The sequence below is a fragment of the Bombyx mori genome, chromosome 17 (assembly GCF_030269925.1).
Source record: "Bombyx mori chromosome 17, ASM3026992v2".
In the NCBI taxonomy this organism is placed as follows: Eukaryota; Metazoa; Arthropoda; class Insecta; order Lepidoptera; family Bombycidae; genus Bombyx; species Bombyx mori.
This window is the reverse complement of record NC_085123.1, coordinates 4,630,221-4,653,565: the sequence shown is the minus strand read 5'-3', so window position 1 is coordinate 4,653,565 and position 23,345 is coordinate 4,630,221. Positions and strand designations below refer to the sequence as shown.

Here is a 23,345-nt window from a genome sequence, read left to right as displayed (position 1 = left end):
TTAAAGACGTGGTGCTCCAGGGGATGGAATTGTTTGTTCCCTCCTCTGAAGTGCCCGTTGGGGGTCGCAGCAGACCCTGGTATAATAATGCCAGCAGGGATGCTGCACACCTCAAGCGGTCCGCATACGTGGCATGGGATAATGCCAGGAGACGTCAGGACCCTAACATCTCAGAGGAAAGGCGGAAATATAACGCCGCTTCCAGGTCCTACAAGAAGGTTATTGCCAAGGCGAAGTCGGAGCACGTTGCTAGAGTTGGCGAGCGACTAAAGAGCTATCCCTCTGGGAGCCGTGCTTTTTGGTCGCTCGCCAAAGCCGCAGAAGGAAACTTTTGCAGGTCTAGTCTCCCACCACTGCGAAAGTCCGATGACAGTCTGGCCCATAGTGCGAAAGAGAAGGCTGACCTTCTGGTCAAACTCTTCGCCTCGAACTCGACCGTGGACGACGGGGGTGCCACACCACCGAACATCCCCCGGTGTGATAGTTCCCTGCCGGAGATCTGCTTTACACAGTGTGCAGTCAGGCGGGAACTCCGACTCCTGGACGTCCATAAGTCGAGTGGGCCAGACGGCATCCCCGCAGTGGTTCTGAAAACGTGCGCCCCTGAGCTGACGCCTGCGCTAACGCGTCTGTATCGCCTCTCTTATTGCGCTAACAGGGTTCCGTCTTCATGGAAGACCGCCCACGTCCACCCTATCCCCAAGAAGGGTGACCGGTCGGACCCATCGAGCTATAGGCCTATCGCGATAACTTCCTTGCTTTCCAAGGTGATGGAGCGAATAATAAATATACAACTCCTGAAGTATCTTGAAGATCGCCAGCTGATCAGTGACCGACAGTACGGTTTCCGTCACGGTCGCTCAGCTGGCGATCTTCTCGTATACCTTACTCACAGGTGGGCTGAAGCCTTGGAGAGCAAGGGAGAGGCTCTTGCTGTGAGCCTTGATATCGCGAAGGCCTTCGACAGGGTCTGGCATAGGGCACTTCTGTCGAAGCTACCATCTTACGGAATCCCCGAGGGTCTCTGCAAGTGGATCGCTAGCTTTTTGGATGGGCGGAGCATCACGGTCGTTGTAGACGGCGATTGCTCTGATACCATGACCATTAACGCTGGCGTTCCACAAGGTTCGGTGCTCTCCCCCACGCTTTTCATCCTGTATATCAATGACATGCTGTCTATTGATGGCATGCATTGCTATGCGGATGACAGCACGGGGGATGCGCGATATATCGGCCATCAGAGTCTCTCTCGGAGCGTGGTGCAGGAGAGACGATCAAAACTTGTGTCTGAAGTGGAGAACTCTCTGGGGCGAGTCTCCGAATGGGGTGAATTGAACTTGGTTCAATTCAACCCGATAAAGACACAAGTTTGCGCGTTCACTGCGAAGAAGGACCCCTTTGTCATGGCACCGCAATTCCAAGGAGTATCCCTGCAACCTTCCGGGAGTATTGGGATACTTGGGGTCGAGATTTCGAGCGATGTCCAGTTTCGGAGTCATCTGGAAGGCAAAGCCAAGTTGGCGTCCAAAATGCTGGGAGTCCTCAACAGAGCGAAGCGGTACTTCACGCCTGGACAAAGGCTTTTGCTTTATAAAGCACAAGTCCGGCCTCGCGTGGAGTACTGCTCCCATCTCTGGGCCGGGGCTCCCAAATACCAGCTTCTTCCATTTGACTCCATACAGAGGAGGGCCGTTCGGATTGTCGATAATCCCATTCTCACGGATCGTTTGGAGCCTCTGGGTCTGCGGAGGGACTTCGGTTCCCTCTGCATTTTGTACCGTATGTTCCATGGGGAGTGCTCTGAGGAATTGTTCGAGATGATACCGGCATCTCGTTTTTACCATCGCACCGCCCGCCACCGGAGTAGAGTTCATCCATACTACCTGGAGCCGCTGCGGTCATCCACAGTGCGTTTCCAGAGGTCTTTTTTGCCACGTACCATCCGGCTATGGAATGAGCTCCCCTCCACGGTGTTTCCCGAGCGCTATGACATGTCCTTCTTCAAACGAGGCTTGTGGAGAGTATTAAACGGTAGGCAGCGGCTTGGCTCTGCCCCTGGCATTGCTGAAGTCCATGGGCGACGGTAACCACTCACCATCAGGTGGGCCGTATGCTCGTCTGCCTACAAGGACAATAAAAAAAAAAAAAAAAAAAAAAAAAAAAAAAAAAAAAAAAAAAAAAAAAAAAAAAAAAAAGATGAGAAATAATCAATGTGACTTGAAGGACTATAAAAAACACCAAGAAGTATCTTGGTGTGCTGGATAGTTACCTCTATAAAGAGGTGCTCAGCAGATTGAGTATAGTCGCTTGGTGACTGATCAACGACTGCATGCTTCAGATCAGCACGGAGGTAGATTGCAACACCACCACATCCGCGACCCGTCCTGTCATTTCGCAAAAGTTTGTATCCGGGGAGTGCATATTGCGAGGATGGGAGTGAAGGCTTAAGAAAAGTCTCAGAGATAAGCACAGCGTGAACATGGTCTGAGTCAAACGAAGATAATAGATCAGGAAAATGTGTTTTAAATACAAATTTATATTAATTATTTTATGGGGATGGCGTACCATTTTATTTATTTATTTAAACACATTTGTTCTGTACGTAGTTTAGTAGCAGCACGTATTCACTAAAGTTCAATTAAAGTAGGTTAAAAATAATCTTTTTCTTTGTTTTATACGTCATAAAATAATCTTCATACTCTATTTATCCTTATAAAAAGCCTACATCGTGAAAAGAACCCGCAAGCGTGCCATTATCAAATCTTTGGGGTGAGCTATCTGCGGATTATGCTAATTTTAGGTATAGAGTTTGAAAAACTTTCCTACTAGGAAGGAGCTTTTCATTTGTCAAATTAAAGATTGGATAAGCAAAGGCGCACACATAAGAAATAAAGATACTCGAATCACCTACAGAAATTTAAACAAACAGGTCAACTGAGTTTAACTTACTTGGTATTCATTGTAGAATAAAAGGACTTGACCCACTTAGGTATCCCGTTGATAACTTTTCAATTCAAGCTAATAAAAAATAAATAAGAACACCCATAAATTAAAATACATTAACCTCATTTTAAATTAATCCACCCATAGCTTAAAACCGCGCTGATTGTACAAAATTCATTGAATATTAAATAGGTCGTTCCACTCAGAGCGTGCCATCAAATATTTATGTGACAAAGATTGATCATTCGTTAAGATGTCTTCGACGGGTCGACTCTCGTTATCTCTTATGTCTATTCACGTTGGTGCATGCTACACCCACACGTGTACGTCGGCTCTAATTAAATCGGTAATGTACCTATTTATAGTATTAAAAGCGTTTGTATGTACTAGTCGAAATTCGACTATAATTAATTGGTATTGTAAGTTTGTACACTATTATGATTGTATTTTATACTTATATAATCACAAATTCCGCCAAGACTACACTATAAAAAATATTAACAAAGACAAACAATATTTAATCTCAATTTGACAACAGACGTCAAGAACAAAAGTTTGAAAATAAAATTATGCATGCGTGTGTGCGTCAAATACTTGGTATGTAGTGTGTGTAATGTTTTCTTCATTGATTTAATGTATCTTTTAAGCATTATTTAAAAAAAAATTTATCATTGTGCACTTCTTCTCTATATTCTCTATAAGTGTGGAAAATTTCATACTCCGCCGTCCGTGCAATATTCCTAAAAAGGGATACAAAGTTTTTGCTTCACGTATTAATATATAGATAATGATAGGGAGTGTTCAAGGATAGCAAGTGTTCACGATTGACTTCCACGGTGAAGGAATAACATCGTGTAATAAAATTGAAACCCGCAAAATTATAATTTGCGTAATTACTGGTGGTAGGACCTCTTGTGAGTCCTCACGGGTAGGTACCACCACCCCGTCTATTTCTGCCGTGAAGCAGTAACGCGTTTCGGTTTGAAGGGTGGGGTAGCCGTTGTAACTATACTGAGACCTTAGAACTTATATCTCAAGGTGGGTGACGCATTTACGTCGTAGATGTCTATGGGCTTCAGTAACCACATTTAACACCAGGTGGGCTGTGAGCTCGTCTAACCCTGTAAGCAATAAAAAAAAAAGAGTACTTCAGAATGAATAAACAATAACAGGGCTTAATTGCGTTTTCTGTTATATGTATAATAAGAAAACAATATTTAAAAACCTTAATCTCTTTTAAAATTAATATTAAAAATTTAACAGTAAACGGTATTAATAAACTATACAAAACTGTGCTCTCTGTTTACTGAATTACAGACTTTATTACTCCATGACATTGAATGACACTGAAGAAAAATCCGCTTTAAAAACTAAAGATCTTTAAATAATAAAGATTTTTCTTTAGACGTATTAAAGGTAATCACTTAAAACCGAATGACATTGTGCTGATGTGTGTTTTATTTTACACATTTTGGTTACTTAATGTCAAATGATTACATTATTTATTCAGTATCTTCACTCTTTTCAGTGCGATTCTTGTGTCGTTTGCCCCATAGAACGGAATGTCTGCTTCTATTCGCTTTCTTTTCCTACCTATGCTGATAGCCTTGAGAGGCTATATCAGCTTCTCTTTGACGTGTAGGTGACCTCACGGAGCTCAAGCCGGGTGTGTTACTATCACTGGCCCTAGCAAGAGCAGTGCTTCGCAGAATCTACCACATGATCGGAAACGCGACCCACTGAGAAGATCCGGTGAGAGACTCAGTGGGCTATTATATTCGCTGTTAATCTTGTACACTCATAAACTGAACTTCCTAAGGCAACACCCTGCTTATTTCTGCCGTAAAGCAGTAACGCGTTTCGGCTTGAAGGGCGGGGCAGCCGTTGTAACTATACTGAGACCTTAGAACTTATATCTCAAGGTGGGTGGCGCATTTAGGCTGTAGATGTCTATGGGCACCCGTAACCACAACACCTGGTGGGCTGTAAGATCGTTCACACATCAAAGCAAAAAAAAAATTAAAGCAAAACATTTGCATATTATTCTAACTATTATAGTTTCTAAATATTCGATACTACTGCTGTTACTTATAAAATAACAAGCCAAAGAAAACAGGAATCTATTTATTTGTATTTAAAACGAAAGCAGTACACGTCGCTCGTTTCGGCATCTTTATATTAATACGTGAAGCAAAAACTTTGCATCCCTTTTTACGAAAATTGCGTAGACGAAGGAGTATGAAATTTTCCACACTTATAGAGAATATAGAGAAGAAGTGCACAATGCTAATTTTTTTTTTAAATATTGCATAAAAGATACATTAAATTAATAAAGAAAACATTACACACACTACATACCATGTATTTGACGCACACACGCATGCATACTATTTATTGTCAAACTTTTGTTCTTGGCGTCTGTTGTCAAATTGAGATTAAATATTGTTTGCCTTTGATAATATTTCTTATAGTGTAGTCTTGGCGAAATTTGTGATTATAGAAGTATAAAATGCAATCATAATAGTGTACAAACTTACAATTCCAATTAATTATAGTCGAATTTCGACTACTGCGGGACCTCTAGTAAAACTAAATCCAAAGCAGTCGAAGTCACAAACAACGGTTTGTTTCTTTTAAGCGAACAATACCAGTAATTGGATGGTAAAAATAGAATACGGAGCGAGATTGGGGAGACGATTTTTACGCGATTAAAAGTTGGGGGCTCGTAACGGCTTTTTGTAATTCTAGACTCGATAATTATAGTTAGCTATTTTGGAAGTTAGCTTACGTTTGGTTAAGATGGTTGAACGTTTGAAACTAGGATGCATGTTTTGTTTCAGTAGTTGTTTTTCTTTTTGAAGTTATTGAAGTTATACTTCTTTAGGCGCGTTATGAAAAATTGATGAGAGTGAAATTTTACGTTCCGCGCGCACCGTGACACAAAATTAACAGAAATGAAGTTGCCCACTAAATCGCTCATTACAATACGACTGATGTAACTTGGCGAGTCTGAATATAGCCGCAGGTGAACTTTCGCGCATGTACACTCGTAAAAAAAAGTGTTATTAGCATTCATTTTTTAGTAATATAAATGACAAAATTATTATTTAATATAATTCATACTAAATATTATTAAATTATTAACGTTAAATATTTATTATGAATTATTAAATATCTAAAAAAAAAAGAAATAAATTTAATAAAAATAAAGTATAACTTCTTACGCGCGTACATAAGTACACGCACCCTTTTTTCTATCGACACAAGCAGCTTTTTTTGTGATACAGAATCTTAAGAAATATATGACAGGGTTTAAAAAAAATAGTGATACGTATCAGGCAGCTTCCCGTGCTCCTGGTATTTTAGACAGATGCCTTTGAGTCACTGAAAAAAAAAAACAAAACGTTCAGTTAAGTTGAAAAAATATACCTTTTACTGAAACAGAAACTTGTATCTATACATTAATACGTGAAGCAAAAACTTTGTATCCCTTTTTACGAAAATTGCACGGACGGAGGAGTATGAAATTTTGCACACTTATAGAGAATATAGAGAAGAAGTGCACAATGCTAATTTTTTTTTTTAATAATGCATAAAAGATACTTTAAGTAGCGTGTGGTGGGCGCCTAAGAATACCCCCAACCCAAACTTAGCTCATGGGTATCGTAGAAGGTGACTAAGAGCCAAAGCCAGACCAAAGCCAATAAAACCTCGGCCCAAGGTCAACAAAAGCATTCCCAAGGAGGGTTGACGTCAGGCAGGCGGCCGGTCATAAAAACTTTGCCAAAACTTAGAGCAACATGAGAAGGAATAAAAAGAAGAGCACCAGGGCTAGGGCGTCCCCCGCAGGCGACGCGCAGGGACAGCACCCGGTCTCTGTGGAAAGTGGACGAGGGTTGTCGCATCACGGGCGGGTGCGACGTAAGACGCAAGCCCAAAATGTGAGAGAGATGAGATTGAGGTATGCAAGCTGGAATGTGGGCAGTATGACTGGGAAAGGAAGGGAGCTAGTAGATGTGTTAAAGAGGAGAAGAATAAATATAGCATGTCTGCAAGAGACTAGGTGGAAAGGAGCGAAAGCTAGAGAAATTGGTGAAGGATATAAGCTGTATTATAGTGGAAGTGATGGCAGAAGGAATGGCGTGGGAGTAGTGTTAGATAAGATAAGATTGTCTGGCGCATGTCATAAGAACGAGTGATAGGATAATAACCGTAAAAATAGTTTGTGAAAGTGTTATTTTGAATGTTATAAGTGTGTACGCGCCTCAGTCCGGGTGCAAGGAGGACGTGAAAGAAACATTTTGGCAGGATTTTGATAGTGTTATCCTTGGGCCCGCGGTCTGCTCACAACACCATGCAGATCGTTGAGTCTCACATACCCCGCGCGCCCCTTTTGCGCGGCTTACACCAAGGGTCTGCACTAAGTCCCTATCTCTTCCTGCTTGTGATGGAGGCCTTGACATCGGAGATACAGGAAGAGCCCCCTTGGTGTATGCTGTTTGCCGATGACATAGTGCTTGTCGGAGAAAACGGGCTCGAGGTCCAAAATATACTGGAGAAATGGCGATGCAAGTTGGAGAGTGTTGGCCTAAAAATCAGCAGATCGAAAACCGAACATCTGTTCTGTGATTTTGGCGGTCTCTCCAATTTTACACCCATTTCCCTCGACGGAACACCTTTGCCAGTATGCCAAGACTTCCGATATCTAGGGTCTGTTATCCAAAGCGACGGTGAACTGGATCGTACTGTGAGGCACAGAATTGACGCAGGATGGATGAAATGGCGGCAGGTCACGGGCACCATATGTGACTTTGAAGTCGTCGTGGCCTAAAGGATAAGACGTCCGGTGCATTCGTATGTAGCGATGCACCGGTGTTCGAATCCCGCAGGCGGGTACCAATTTTTCTAATGAAATACGTACTCAACAAATTTAATGTTCACGATTGACTTCCACGGTGAAGGAATAACACCGTGCAATAAAAATCAAACCCGCAAAATTATAATTTGCGTAATTACTGGTGGTAGGACCTCTTGTGAGTCCGCACGGGTAGGTACCACCGCCCCGCCTATTTCTGCCGTGAAGCAGTAATGCGTTTCGGTTTGAAGGGTGGGGCAGCCGTTGTGACTATACTGAGACCTTAGAACTATATCTCAAGGTGTGTGGCGCATTTACGTTGTAGATATCTATGGGCTCCAGTAACCACTTAACACCAGGTGGGCTGTGAGCTCGTCCACACATCTAAGCAATAAAAAAAAAAAAAAAAAAAAAAACATCCCTCTTCCCCTAAAAGGGAAGATATATAAGACCTTAATAAGGCCTGCCGTCTTGTATGGATCAACTTGTTGGACAACGAAAGTGGCGGATGAAAGGCGATTGCATGCAGCAGAGATGCGAATGTTGCGATGGATGTGTGGAGTAACGAGAATGGATAGAATACGGAATGAATATGTTAGAGGAAGTCTGAAAGTGGCACCTGTGACAGAGAAGCTGAGGAGTGCACGTTTGGGATGGTATGGACATGTGATGAGACGGAATGAAAATGAGGTTGTTAAGAGAGTGTTAACTATGAATGTGGAAGGATTTAGAGGAAGAGGTAGACCTAAGAAGAAATGGATGGATTGTGTGAAAGACGATATGGGTAGGAGGGGAGTGAGCGAAGAAATGGTATATGATAGAAGAGTATGGAAGGAGAAAACATGTTGCGCCGACCCCAGGTGACTGGGAGAAGGGCAGGATAATGATGATAAAAGATACTTTAAATCAATAAAGAAAACATTACACACACTACATACTATGTATTTGACGCACACACGCAAGCTTACTATCTATTGTCAATCTTTTGTTCTTGACGTCTGTTGTCAAATTGAGAATAGATAAAATATTGTTTGTCTTTGTTAATATTTTTTATAATGTAGTCTTGACGAAATTTGTGATTATAGAAGTATAAAATACAATCATAATAGTGTACAAACTTACAATTCCAATTAATTATAGTCGAATTTCGACTACTGCGGGACCTCTAGTAAGATTTATTTCAACGCAATAAAGTATTTACGATTTATACATAATTTGTTTGTTTCACATAATCGTATTTTCTTTCGGTTTCCGTAACTCCTATACTCAGTTAAATCTACTTTTACGATTTAATCTCGCGTTTATGAATCTCGTTTTATTATATCCGACTTCTCGAATACTTAATGGCTTACGTGGTCTCCGACGGCTAAGGTGTCATCGAATTTTGAGCATTATGATAACTACGGTCTGTTTTTCAGTCTTATTAATATGTCGGAGAAACCAAAATTACTAACACCATCGTCAGACATCGTAGGGGCGAATAGGGTGATCGAGCTAATAGATATTATATTGAGTACACCAATTAAGTTAGAAAAACAATTTAATTAATAAAAATAAAATAATTTAATTAAAAAAAAACAATTTAGAAATCTTCTCTTGACGTTAGCGAACGAAAACGAATGACAGTTCTTAGGACGGAGGCACCGCTCTACAAGAAGGCTGGTTGGTAAGTGTGTAATGGCGTCTATGCGCCGCTATCGGCTAGGCTCTGTCGTAGCACGAAGTTAGCCGAGTTCCGACGACACCGCAATCGTGCTGCCATCTCTCGGGAACCGTGCTACGTTTCGTTTAGCTACCAAACTAATGACTGTCTCCGACATTATATATTATTATTTATTTTATTAATTAGATACGTGGATGAACCCACGGCTCATTTGGTATTGAGTAGTTACCGGAGTACATATACTCATAATATAACTACATGCTACTACGTGTTATGTGCTCACGGATCGTTTGGAACCTCTGAGGAATTGTTTGGTCAAATCATCTGGTTTTTACCATCACACCGCCCGCCACCGGAGTAGAGTTCATCCATACTACCTGGAGCCACTGCGTTCATCAACAGTGCGTTTCCAAAGATCTTTTTTGCCACGTACCATCTGATTTTGGAATGAACTCCCCTCCTCGGTGTTTCTCGAGCGCTATAACAATATGTCCTTCATCAAACGAGGCTTGTGGAGAGTACTTAACGGTAGGCAATGGCTTGGCTCTGCCCCTGGCATTGCTGAAGTGTATGGGCGACGGTAACCACTCTCCATCAGGTGGGCCGTACGCTTGTCTGCCTATTAGGGCAATAAAAAATACATGTATGCCACCAGACATGAGATCTATATCAATTGTACAGTACTAAGGCTGCCCCACCCTTTAAACTACAATCCATTACTACTTCGCGACAGGAATAGGCACGTCTGTTACTAAAACATGTTCTAAGCCCGCTCGGATTTGTTTTCTGCCCGTAACTGTAAAGTAAACTTTACTTTTGATAATTATTTTAATTTAAAATCATGTACAATTAAACCACCTGCACAGTTCAAAACATCATCAGTTTATTTACAGCAAAATTTAGTTCTGAACTTATTTTCGCATATTTTGTAAAAATTGCTACCGGTGATATTTAAAAAAAAGTACCTCGTATAAAAACTTAACTTTAAAAAAATAACTTAAAAGTCAATAATAAATTCACAGCAAAATAATTTTAAATGTTTTATTTATAAATGAAGTTATTAAAAACGTTATACATGCATGCGCTAAGACATCCGTACGGGTTGATACCTAATACCTATAATCAAACTGCGCAATAGTCTGCAGTTACGCATTAATAGAGAGTCGATTTATCGACGGTTGGCGCTCAAAAGGTAAAGCACAAGCACAAAAAAGAATAAGAGTGCGAAGATGTACTTCGATAATACAAAACGACAGTAAATATGAAGAAAAAAAAATTAAAAAAGAAATCATTTCTATAATCATTATCGTACATGAACGCTGTAATCAAAGCGTAAGCGTCTTGCATTAAGTCAATCAGCTGACAAAGGGAAGACCACCAGAAACACACACATCGAACAGGTGACATTGCTCCGTAGACCGACGCGGCGACGGCCTGAATGCTATTATTCAGAACTTGAGTATGGGCAAACATATCATGAAAATGTCGTAGCGATATTTAGACATCTGTCAAAATCTTATGTTCTGTGATAGCTACCCGCTGTGTATTCACGGACTTTATTATTTGTGCAGCCTGCGCTAACCACTTAATTACTAGAAGGACCGTTAACATCACGACTCATTAACGGCATGAAAACGATTTTTTTTTTTTTTTTTTTTTCCTACCTAAGCTGATAGCCCTACCGGCTATGTCAGCGTAACTCTAACTTTAGTAGGTGAGCTCACGGGGCTCAAACCTGACGATGTTGCTAACACGAACCCTAGCAAGAGCCGTGCTTCGCAGAATCTACCACCGGATCGGAAACGCGACCCACTGAGAAGATCCGGCGAGAAACTCAGTGGGCTGTGTCTGAGAGTTAATTTACTCGTCGAGCCCTTCGTCGCAAGCGGCGGGTTCGACGAGAACGGTGACCGGTGCTTGAAGTACCTAAAAGCACCGTTAGTGGATCAGGAGGATCCGAGATGACGTGTTTTGGGCGACGTCGACTGCTTTCCATTCTGTCCGCAGGATCGGGAATGTAGTTACCGGCGGCCACGATGAGAGGGTTCTCGTGTCGTGCCGCTTTATCGAAGTGGCGCATGGACGCCGACTGAAGATACTTACTGATGGACTCTAAGTCCAGGTCGTCATGGAGGTCGACGTTCCTGACGAACCACGGGGCTCCGACGGCTATCCTGCAAAAACGGGATTGAATAATTTGAAAAAAATGATTTTACAAAAATGTAATCTAAAATACTTTATTTTGTTTATTCGCCATTTCTCGTGTATTGCGCCGCACAAAACGCATCAATTTCATCCGCCGCGTGCTGTCTATTACCGCTCTCGTCAAGTATGAAATACGAGATAATTCAACGTTTATAAATAGAATCCATCCCCTTAATGACCCCTTGTTTAAGCGGCCGCCTCCCTACATGCATTATACCATTTATTTTAGTCTGAGCGGATAGAAATAGTACGTTTTTCGGTACAGTTGTGGTCGAGCATGTTTGTAAATGGATTCTTGATGGGTTTCTACTTTTGTTTATTGATTTGCAAACAGCGTAATCGTTAAAAACGAACTAAAAGATACGAAACTTGTATCTCTCCGCATTTTAGAGCCTTTACTTTAAATCACTACAATGAATTTCATCCGAACAGATTTAAAAAAAGAGAGTTAATTCGAACACAAGTTCTGTTGGTTTATTGTCTGTTTGCTTTAGGTGCTACTACCCTGGCCATTTATTCAACGATGCAGTTATCCATAGGGGTTTGAAGGATGTGATAACTATTAATATCATCACCATTCCGGACAGGTCACAACACGTTCTGAAATCATTAATTAAGGAAATAAATATTCTTTATGGTTAGCATTTTATTACAAGACGCTATTCCTTCATCGTGCTATTTACATTTTTAGAGTAACCGGCTAATACGCTTACGTAATAGGATTTGATCATGATACGCATAGGGTTATGTCGACCGAAGCACGGATTCTGTGCATATTCATAGTTCCGGGGACCGAATAGCTCAAAATAATTGGGACACCTATGATATTTACTGGTGGTAAGACCTCTTATGAGTGCGCACGGGTAGATACCACCACCCCACCTATTTCTGCCGTGAAGCAGTAATGCGTTTCGGTCTGTAGGGTGGGGCAGCCGTTGTAACTATACTGAGACCTTAGAACTCACATCTCAAGGTGGGTGGCGGCATTTCGTTGAAGTTGTCTATAGGCTCCGATACCCACTTAACACCAGGTGGGCTGTGAGCTCGTCCAGCCATCTAGGCATTTAAAAAAAACCTAAAAATGTCCTCGGACAGTGTAATCGATTATGTTGGCCACTATATTATTATATGTGAGCTAAATTTATGAAGTACCTAATTGTTTATAGCACTGATAAGTTCTATGTCATTTTTGGGAAGAAGGAAATACACTTAGCCTTTTCAACATCCAATTTATGACGATATAGCATTTTTTGTACAATGTCTTCTAGAAAGAAAGTCCATTGAAATCCAAGCGAGCCTTAAGTTGAATAACGTCTAAATATAATTCATGTACATACAATACCATGAAGATTACAATATAACATGTCAAAATGGATGGCGGTACTAGGGTTATCACCTCTATGAGCTTCGGTTTTGTGTAGTATCAAAAATGTTCGTGTCAATATATCCACAAAAAAACCAACAAAAAACAAATCACTACTAAGTGATTTGAAAAAAACACCGTTAAATTTTAGCTTTTTATATAATTTAGCAGATATTATGTTATGGCACATGTAATTTAGATTATATAATTACAGAACAGAAAGATTATTCCACTAGAAAAAAGAGTCCAGAATTCAAGGGGTATTATCGTTATGTTTTCTAATGGAATAATATTTCTGGCAAATTATCGTTATTTTTTTCTTTAATCTTTTAATTATAATCCAAAAAACAATGTTCGTACATACTTGTACCTTCTTCTATGAATATTTAAACTAACAGTCTCTGATTGCCATTAATTACCGCCACGTTCGACGTATAATAAAATATAATTGCTTCTGAACCTAATAAAATTATGAGCATACCAGTCCCGGAGAAGTAAATCCAAGCACTAATCTATCTCGACTTCATTTCTTTCGAACGTTTCACATTTGCCCGTTATAAATATTTTTATTTCCTTTTATTATCATCCACACGTGGTGAATGTGTGGGGTCGATAACGCTAAGAGCTGTTCGGTTGTAAAATTCTGTAATATAAACAAACATAGCTTGAAATTTATTGGCCATTATAAATTCGGTGTAATGGGATAAGTGGCTAATACTCTGTCAGTGTTTTGATATAAAGTAGCATGTTACGTAACGTTAATTGGATTAAATAGGGTGGACCGTACCATTATTGGCACCTTCCAGTTATTTGAACTGGAATTTTAATTTGTGTTTTTTTTCCGATTTATTGACGTTTTTTAGTTGAACATTTTAGTTTATTTAGTAGTAACAACGTTTTTTTTTTATAAAATCTCGACTTTATACTTTCTTCACCTCTATGATGAAAATATCCTTGTTGATAATCTCAAAAGAGGCAATGAGATGTTGTTTTTTAATTAAATAAATGCTACTTTACTCTCGAAGAGGCAAGACCTTTTTTAACTGATATATTCGGAACAACTCTTAATTTAGATTTTAAAATTGAATAGAAATAAAAACATATAACATACATTTTTCTTCATGTAAATTACAGTAAACATATAATGTAAATATTTTTCCCAAACAGCAACCAATTATTATACAAATTGTAATATAATGTTAATATATTAGCCGCTGTATAGTTTACCCTACATTTGATGTGACCATAAATTCTGGTCGTATCCCTTTTGATCTGTTTTAGATAATATCAGAATTGATGTCGTTATTGTGTTATGAATTAGATCAAGTTTTATGAATGTTGAGGTGGATTTATTCTTCGACATATTAAATATTTTATTATTGATGTCAAAGTAAGGAAATAAATAACTCCATTGAATTATTAGTTCTGAGCTGGCCCCATAATTTTAGATTTGTAAGCATTAACGATGTATGTACGCATCATTTTAAATTGAAAAAAAAAAAAAAAAGAATTAGGGCGACATCCTTTTATACAATTGACTTATTGACCGTTGTCTTAAGATGGGTAAACATTTGGCATCAGCTAGCTAGTTTTCTGCCGTGAAACAGTAATGCGTTTCGGTTTGAAGGGTGGGGCAGCCGTTGTAACTTATACTGAGACCTTAGAACACATGTCTCAGGGTGGGTGGCGTATTTACGTTGTAGATGTCTATGAGCTCCAGTAACCACTTAACACCAGGTGGGCTGTGAGATCGTCCACCTATCTAAGCAATATAAAAAAAAACAACTATACAATAAAAAAGAACAGGCAAGAAAAATAATAATTTTAAACTACACGATTTTAAATCGAAGTATTGTCCACAGAACTGCTTCTGGGAACACTACGAACACACCAAAAAGCAGCTTGCGACGAGGAGATGGTGACACTCGTGTGTCCCCGTGGAACAACCATTAGCATCCAGGTAGCGCAGTACGGAGCTTCAGTAACCCAAGGATCCTGTGCCTCAGAGCTGGCCGAGTATCAACCGGTGGCAGTTGAAGTTATTGGCGACACATCCTGCGTCTGGCCTAGTACTCTACAGGTTTGTTGAATTGTTTCTCATCGATTTAAGGTTAAGATGGCCGGTTATTTTACCAGTGTCCACCCGATGGTTGTCTTAAAGGGATTTTTATATGTAATGTTTTGAATTTGTTTTGGTTTAATATTGATGTACAATAACGCATACTTTACTCAAAATGCAAAATTTTTCAAACTGCAGCATTAAAATCTCAAAATTATAATTTGCGTAATTACTGGTGGTAGGACCTCTTATGAGTCCGCGCGGGTGGGTACCACCACCCTGCTTATTTCTGCCGTGAAGCAGTAATGTGTTTCGGTTTGAAGGGTGGGGCAGCCGTTGTAACTATACTTGAGACCTTACAACTTATATCTCAAGGTGGGTGGCGCATTTACGTTGTAGATGTCTATGGGCTCCAGTAACCACTTAACACCAAGTGGGCTGTGAGCTCGTTCACCCATGTAAGTAATTAAAAAAAAATGTGTTGAATACATTTCCTTAAGCAAAAAAACCACTCATACTGCTTTTGTATTGGATATTTTAAATTTCTTGTTTTATCTGAACGATAAATATTTCTCAATCAAATAATCTGGGGCGGTAGCTATACAACACAAAATATTTGACAGATTCCTGAAATCTCGCTTACGACATTTTCAAGATATAAGCTTGCATAATAAATATATAAATTACGAACAACAACATCCCAACATGGCCCTCGGTCTACCGAGAAATTTCATCTGTTCAGTGGAAGATCTTCCCTTTTAAACCCCCCAGAAATCAATCATAATGGACATAACTGGCAGTTCTGGTGCACATTATTTATAACCAAGTATCATTTTGAAGATAGGTTCTTAGTAAGATGAAATTGAATAATATTTATATTCAGTGTTAAAGTCAGCAACGAAATTCACTTTGTTGTAAGCACAACAATCATTAGAAAATTAAATTCAAGGCAGTGAAGTTAATAACTCAAAAATTAAACAAAGTCAAATGAAAAGATTAATCCACGATTTATCTCTGTATCCTTGAATTAAACTACTTTGTGTTTACTAATACCAACGTTGTTTATAAACGAATTGGAAGTTCCCACTAAAACGCACCGAATTCCCAAGCGGCGCGTTTACGACTCATTTTCTCATATGTTTACTCAGTATGGTGGTTTTATGAGCAGATGTCGATGGTATTACCCTCTATATACCGATAAAGTACAAAACGCGATTCCATTCAAATGCCACTATTTCGGATCCAATATATTATCTATTTTATTTGAGTTACACGGAGCGCATAAAATGTTAGACTACTAGGGTTTTTTTGATACACGATTTGAGAAAATCAGTACAGAAATAGGCTGAAACTAATCAATAATATTTATTGGAATTAGATGTTTTTATTAATTTACTAGCTGACCCGGCAGACTTTGTAGTGCCTCAATCGATAAATATAAGACCTAAACTTTTGTTTAAAATAGACTTATAACAAACAAAAGGAATCCATCAAACAAAATTGTTATTTTTATTTAATTCCAAGTACTTTCATATTTATTTACCTTTTAAACCTTCTCTGGACTTCCACAAATAATTCAAGACCAAAATTAGCCAAATCGGTCCAGCCGTTCTCGAGTTTTAGCGAGACTAACGAACAGCAATTCATTTTTATATATATAGATATGTTCAGCGTTAGGCAATATCTGGGACCAATAATTATAATTAACGCATCGCTTGTCTTCAATCAAGTAGAAACGGTAATCAGTTACGGCAAGAGTTTAATGTTTTCTAAAATTATTTCGCATGTCAAATGCTACTTTATCACCCAATAACAAGATTTGTATTTTATTGAAGAAAATTAGGGATCCCTACGAAAATGGCCACAATGTAAATCAAGGTTACCAACAAATGAGTATCAAAAGCCTTATTTGGCGTGCAATGCGAAGATTAATTGATGATCCATAAAATAATGTACAAGCTAATGTTTAGTTAAACAATACACAAGCAAAAACAAATCGACGCTATAGTATGTCTTAAGTCACAATAAAAGTCTATATTACACAATGAAGACAATATAGACAAATAGAAACAAAAGATGATGACAATCATATCATGACTTTAATTGTTTTTTTTATTTTATTTTTATTGCTTTCGGTAGGCAGACGAGCTTACGGCTCATCTGATGGGAAATGATAACCGTCGCCATAGACATCCAAACTACATCAGAGACTCAGATGCGCTGCCTATCCTGGCCTGGATGGGCAGCCTTCTGTATGTTACACCGGCTATCCTCTCCTTCAGAACGGAACACAGTATTACTGTTTTGCGGCAGAAATAGACAGGACGGTGGTACCAACCCGGGCGGGCTTCTACACAGAACCCTACCACCTGGTTATCAAAGTAAATAGAAATTTCTCTTTAAGCAAATTATTCGAATAGGACCATTCGCTTAGAAATTATTCTTCCTTTTAGTCTTTACACTTTTGGCAAAGAGGTCGTGATCGTCATAAGGAATTGAAGGGAGCAAATTTGATGCGTCTCACTATGTCCCGACATCTCTATGTCCGATAGATGTTACGGTGTGCATAAAAAAACATTTATTTATTTATTAACTAATTGCCCATATGTGAATGAATATCTATATTTTATTATTTGTAAACTAGAAACATTCGAATAGTATAGAAGTATAGTATAGTATAATATTATATATATTTTGTAATTTTAACAATATCTATCATTCTTTATATCTTTGATGTTATCCGTCCGATATACTTAAAATTTGTTACAGCAAATACATACTTTTGTGGTGAAAGCGCTCGTTGCGAACGAAATTTCAAATAATCTTTCTAAACTTACCCAAAATTATATTTTTAAGCGACGCAGTGATGTTACCACGAAAATTATGTTGACCAGCATTTAGATAAGTCTTTCCGAAAGGTTTTTAGACATATATCATAATACATGCTGTTTATGCATCAACTCCTCCTTCGCAAAGTCGGGAAAGACGCAGGCAGCGCGGCGAGGGAGGCAACCGGGGAACGGCGAGCTCCGCGACGCGGAAAAAACACACAACCACCTTTACTTCTGAACGGGACTCAACAGCTACAAGACGCGCAATGTTATGCTCAATATTACTTCATATTAAACCAAAAAGAATTTAATAGTATTTTATAATTTAACGGCAGACTTCACAAACCACCTAAGAAAGAAATCACAAAGGAAATACAGTCTGAAAATATTCACAATCAAAACACATGCAAATTATAAATACATATATTCATAATTGACGAGAAGCTTTGATACCATGATAACTACTGAATACCACCAGATGAGTAACGAATATCTAAGAACAAACCGCCTTTGGTAAAATGACACCCTAATGGGACTTACCTATGATTGCCAAGTCGCAGGCATACATCATTGAAGAGGCAAAGTACTTAAATGTTGTCATTTATGAAAAGGATTAGTTTAATTAGAATTTCTAGGTACTCTAATCACAAAATTCTAATTCACCGGTACCCCCCGTAATTTTCGGCGAGTTTCTAGTTAATACTACACAAACAAAAAATTTAAGAAAATACGGACCTTCGAGTTCTCCGAAATCGCTTCATTAAAGGTACAAAAACAAATTGCACGAGTAAAACAATCAAAAAGGCCTCGGAAAGGGATATTTTCATTTCTTCCTTATTTGTTCAGAAGACTAATTAAGGACCCTTCATTAACTCGCAACAAAGTTCCACAAAATTAAGAATCGAAAATCATTTTTGTACCTACCAAACGGAAGTAATACTTTCGTATTTTCTAGGAATTCATTTAAATGGTTTCTTTTTTACCAAGCTTAATGATGGATGTCAGCAGTAAATGATTTTTCAGAAACTCTTTAATATCTGGTTTAAATGCCTGCCTTCTTCTTGCTTCGGTTTCCTCAATACTGAGGGTCGTGACCACCTCCTCGCGACAAGAGTTTATTACGGACAATTCCACACCATTTGCCTCTATCTGCCGCCGAGTTTAGAACTGTGGTGTCGAGGGTAGTGCGGATCTGGTCAGTCCAACGTATCGGGCCTCTACCTCGTGGTAAAAAATGCCTACCAAAAAACCGTTTTCTACATTTTGTTTATTTCTGTCTCTATTTTTATATTTTTAACCCTCTCTCAAATGTAGTTTAAGATATTTTCAAGACAGTTTAAAGTACATACTGGGCTCAGCCTGAGACACTTTGCCTAGGAGCAATGTTTCGCTGAATCTACCACCAGATCGGAATTGGGACCAACTGAGAAGGTCCGGCGGGAACTTAGTGGCCTATCCTTCCCATTCGACTCACACACAACGACACACTGTGTAAAGCTGATCTCTTATCAAGATTCATTCCGAATAAGGTAGTGGAAAGGAAGATAGTGGCTCTGCAATTGCCTTTTCTGTTCTCGTATAACCAGCACCCAGGGGTAACTTGTATAGTATTGCTAGTCAAATCTACGGACGCAGAAGCATCAAACCCCAAAATAATAAGTGGGACACTTGAGTTTTAATTCTATAGAGTGATTTTCCGGGAATCACTAGCAGCACTGCGATGAAATGTTTGGATTCATTAAATGTTCCCGTAAGCGGAAATAAATTGCCAGAAATACCTCTGTAAATAGGATAAAAAAACATTTCTTCAAAGTAAAATGTATTTTTAATCAAAACCTTCGTTTCCAGATCCCTCCGAAGTAATCTCCCGTTTTCTGTTTTACGTCGATATTCGTTACAAGGATTTCGGATATACATTTGAAATGCTTGTTTTTGTTAAGATATTATAACGATTTCACCAAAATATTATATTATTTTCGTGATATCGACATATTCGGACATCATTTTCAAACTACGTTTATTGAAAATAATTGTATACTCGTATGTATTTGACTTCCATAAATGGGTTACACTTTTTCCTCGTTTTGATATCTTTTGTTGCTCTTTCCCGGAAAGGAAACTATTTACAAGGTATTATTCAAATCTGTCATTGTTTTTCCTGTTTTCAACAAAGAGCATTAAAAATCCTTGTTTTTAAATTAATCACATATAACCGATATAATTAATTAAAAAAAAAAAACCAACAGCGCAATTCCTCACCTTAAAGTTGGTCAGATTCCTCAACTCATTCATTTTCGTCTGAAGCTCAAGTTTTACAAAGAACGAAGCGTTCTTTATAGAGACCGTTAATATATTCCAGACTTTCATAAGTTCTATTTAAAATATTCCTTTTGTAGTCTTAGTTCTTATGAAAACTTTTTTATTTGACACTACTTTCAAACTACGACTACCTTATTGAAGAACATACGGAGTTTTTTTTTATTTATTGCTTAGATGGGTGGACGAGCTCACAGCCCACCTGGTGTTAAGTGGTTACTGGAGCCCATAGACATCCACAACGTAAATGCGCCACCCACCTTGAGATATAAGTTCTAAGGTCTCAAGTTAGTTACAACGGCTGCCCCACCCTTCAAACCGAAACTCAGTACTGCTTCACGGCAGAAATAGGCAGGGTGGTGGTACCCACCCACGCGGACTCACAAGAGGTCCTACCACCAGTAAGTTGCTCGTCTGTCTATAATACTCATACATAATTTACTATTTGCGGCTGTTTGTGGCAATGTGTTAGCGTACATTATAGCCTGAGTATACGTCTTGTATTTGTTTAGGTATGACAAGACATATCTTCTATCCTTGTTATGTTTAAGGGTGCCCCCGAGATCCATAATGCGTGAGTGCCGTCAATCATCTCAGAGTACCTCGTGGTGGTACAAATTACAGACGTAATGCATACTTTAAAAGAGCTGCTAACAGTTTTAATGCTCTAGCCGACTGCCCTGAACTGGACATTTTCAACACTTCTACTAACAGTATTAGGAGAACATTAGTCGATGGTTGAATGCAGATATTTAATTGATTATTTTCTATTTACTACGTTTTACTGTTGTTTTTTTCTTCTTCAAATTGTTGTTATTTTTGTTTTTGTTTTACGTTTTGCTTTAATTATTTAATTCTAGGCGATGCGACGCCTCGGTGTTTAGTTGTAAGGTTAGATTTTATATAGTTTAAGTTCACTGTTGGTCTTCCAAATAAAATATAATATAATATAGCTTAGTGCAAACCTATTTTTGTAAGTTTAAGCTTAAAGCATTTTGCTTTCACTGTACGAATGTTTATTATTAAAATACATATATACTTAAAAGGTACTCCACGATTGGCTTGTAAAATACTCAAAGTTTGATCTCTTAGTCCAATAGCGTTTCCAGCTTTAAGTTGATTTCAAATTTGAATTTTGATATTAAAATGTTATCATATTTTTAACAGATCGTAAAAAGATCACTCCGTAAGATAAATAAAATACTACCTTAATATGAAGTGATTCATTCGCTACTTTTACCGTGCATATTGTAGTTGAATTTTCATGACACTGAAATTTAAAGGTAGCTGGTAAATGTCCTGTGTTCATTTGACAAGGAAGATACCAAATAAATTGTTTTAAAATAGTGATTCCTATTTCTTTTATGCTTTTCATTGCTGCTTATGTTTTTTTTTCTTTTTTCTTTATTGCTTGTGGAAGAGCTCACAGCCCACCTGGTGTTAAGTGGTTACTAAAGCCCATAGACATCTACAACGTAAATACGCCACGCACCTTGAGATATGAGTTCTAAAGTCTTAATATAGTTACAACGGCTGCACCGCCCTTCAGACCGACACGCATTACTGCTTCACGGCTGAAATAAGCAGGGTGGAACTTACCCGTGCGGACTCACAAGAGGTCCTACCACCAGTAAAATATGCTGATAACCGCACGTCTCATTGACATCTTTTATTATTAAAACAAATGCAGTCTGTGAAAAGTTTGAAGACACGATAAATAACGAAAAATTCTGAACAGCAAAAATATAAATGTCAAACGAAACGATTTTTGTTCGTTCATTCAATATTTTTAGTGCACGTAATCTCTGAACATGCACAACAAGAGAGCATCCGAGAGCAATGCAATGCAGCAAAATGTGTTTTTAAATGAGAAGGCAACGCTCGTGTAAATGCTCGTAAAACTTGTGTATCATTTTGTTTACTTTAGGTGTCTCGCTGGCTTTTCTTGTTGGAAACATTGTTGTGATAATGCTATACACTTTTAAATATACATTCATTCGTTCTTTTACTTTTTTTTTAATCCTTAGATGATTGGACGAGCTCACAGCCCACCTGGTGTTAAGTGGTTACCGGAGCCGATAGACATCTACAACGTAAATGCGGCCACTCACCTTGAGATATAAGTTCTAAAGTCTCAGTATGGTTACAACGGCTGCCCCACCCTTCAAACCGAAACGCATCACTGCTTCACGGCAGAAATAGGCAGGGTGGTGGTACCTACCCGCGCGGACTCATCCTACCACCAGTAATTACGTAAATTATAATTTTGTGGGTTTGATTTTTATTACACGCTGTTATTCCTTCACCGTGGAAGTCAATGGTGAACATTTGTTGAGTACGTAATTCATTATAAAAATTGGCACCCGCCTGAGATTCGAACACCGGTGCATCGCTCAACACGAATGCACTGGACGTCTTATCCTTTAGGCCACGACGACTTCATCTGGTATATTAGATTTTTTTATGCAACCTTGAAATACCACACCGTATACATGATTTCATTTAAGACAATATTGCCAGCTTCTGCGTTAATTCTCGAAATCTTTCACCCGTCTGTTTAACTTATAATAGATATGTGCGGTTTTTAGCACATCGAGCTATTTTTAATGAACAGATAATCTAACTAATGTTCGTAGTATTCCTTGTTGCAGACAGTTGTAGAGGCATGTCAGAAGAAGCGACAGTGCAAGTTCCACACCAGTCCCAAGGCGTTCGGAATGGACCCATGCCCCGGTTCCAGAAGGTTCGTCGAGGTCGCCTATAAGTGCCGTCCTTGTAAGTTTTTCTCATTATCATCGTCTTTCCATACGACACTTTCAAAATCTTATTTGAGTTTTTCTTAACTGTAGTTTTGTTAAAAGTTTTAATTTTTGACATAGTAATCATGTTCAATGAGAGTTTGGAAATAGTTTTTGTGTTAAAAGCCTCATTGGCGTTCGTAATCCAGTTTCTTAAAACTTGATCCTAAGCGGTTGTCACCGTTTATTTACATTAGACATTCCATGTACCCGACTTGGCTGTATCTTGGTTCTCACAAAATGCAACATTATAATACTCTTACCTATACTAATCTAAATAATTGTAATTATTATAATACAGTGTCATTGGAT

General features: G+C 38.7%; 1 protein-coding gene across 3 annotated transcripts in view; it reads left to right on the top strand.

Moving 5' to 3' along the window:
• The window catches only part of LOC101739666 (protein eva-1), a 106,899-nt gene that overhangs the window by 47,450 nt on the left and 36,104 nt on the right, over positions 1–23,345 (top strand). For 2 of the 3 annotated variants that reach the window (XM_012691013.4, XM_062673299.1), the window contains exons 3-4: positions 14,892–15,109; positions 22,872–23,010. In XM_012691013.4, the coding sequence (XP_012546467.2) occupies positions 14,892–15,109; positions 22,872–23,010 (357 nt within the window). The remainder of the gene's footprint in view (positions 1–14,891; positions 15,110–22,871; positions 23,011–23,345) is intronic. The other variant, XM_021347816.3, reaches the window with a different exon arrangement.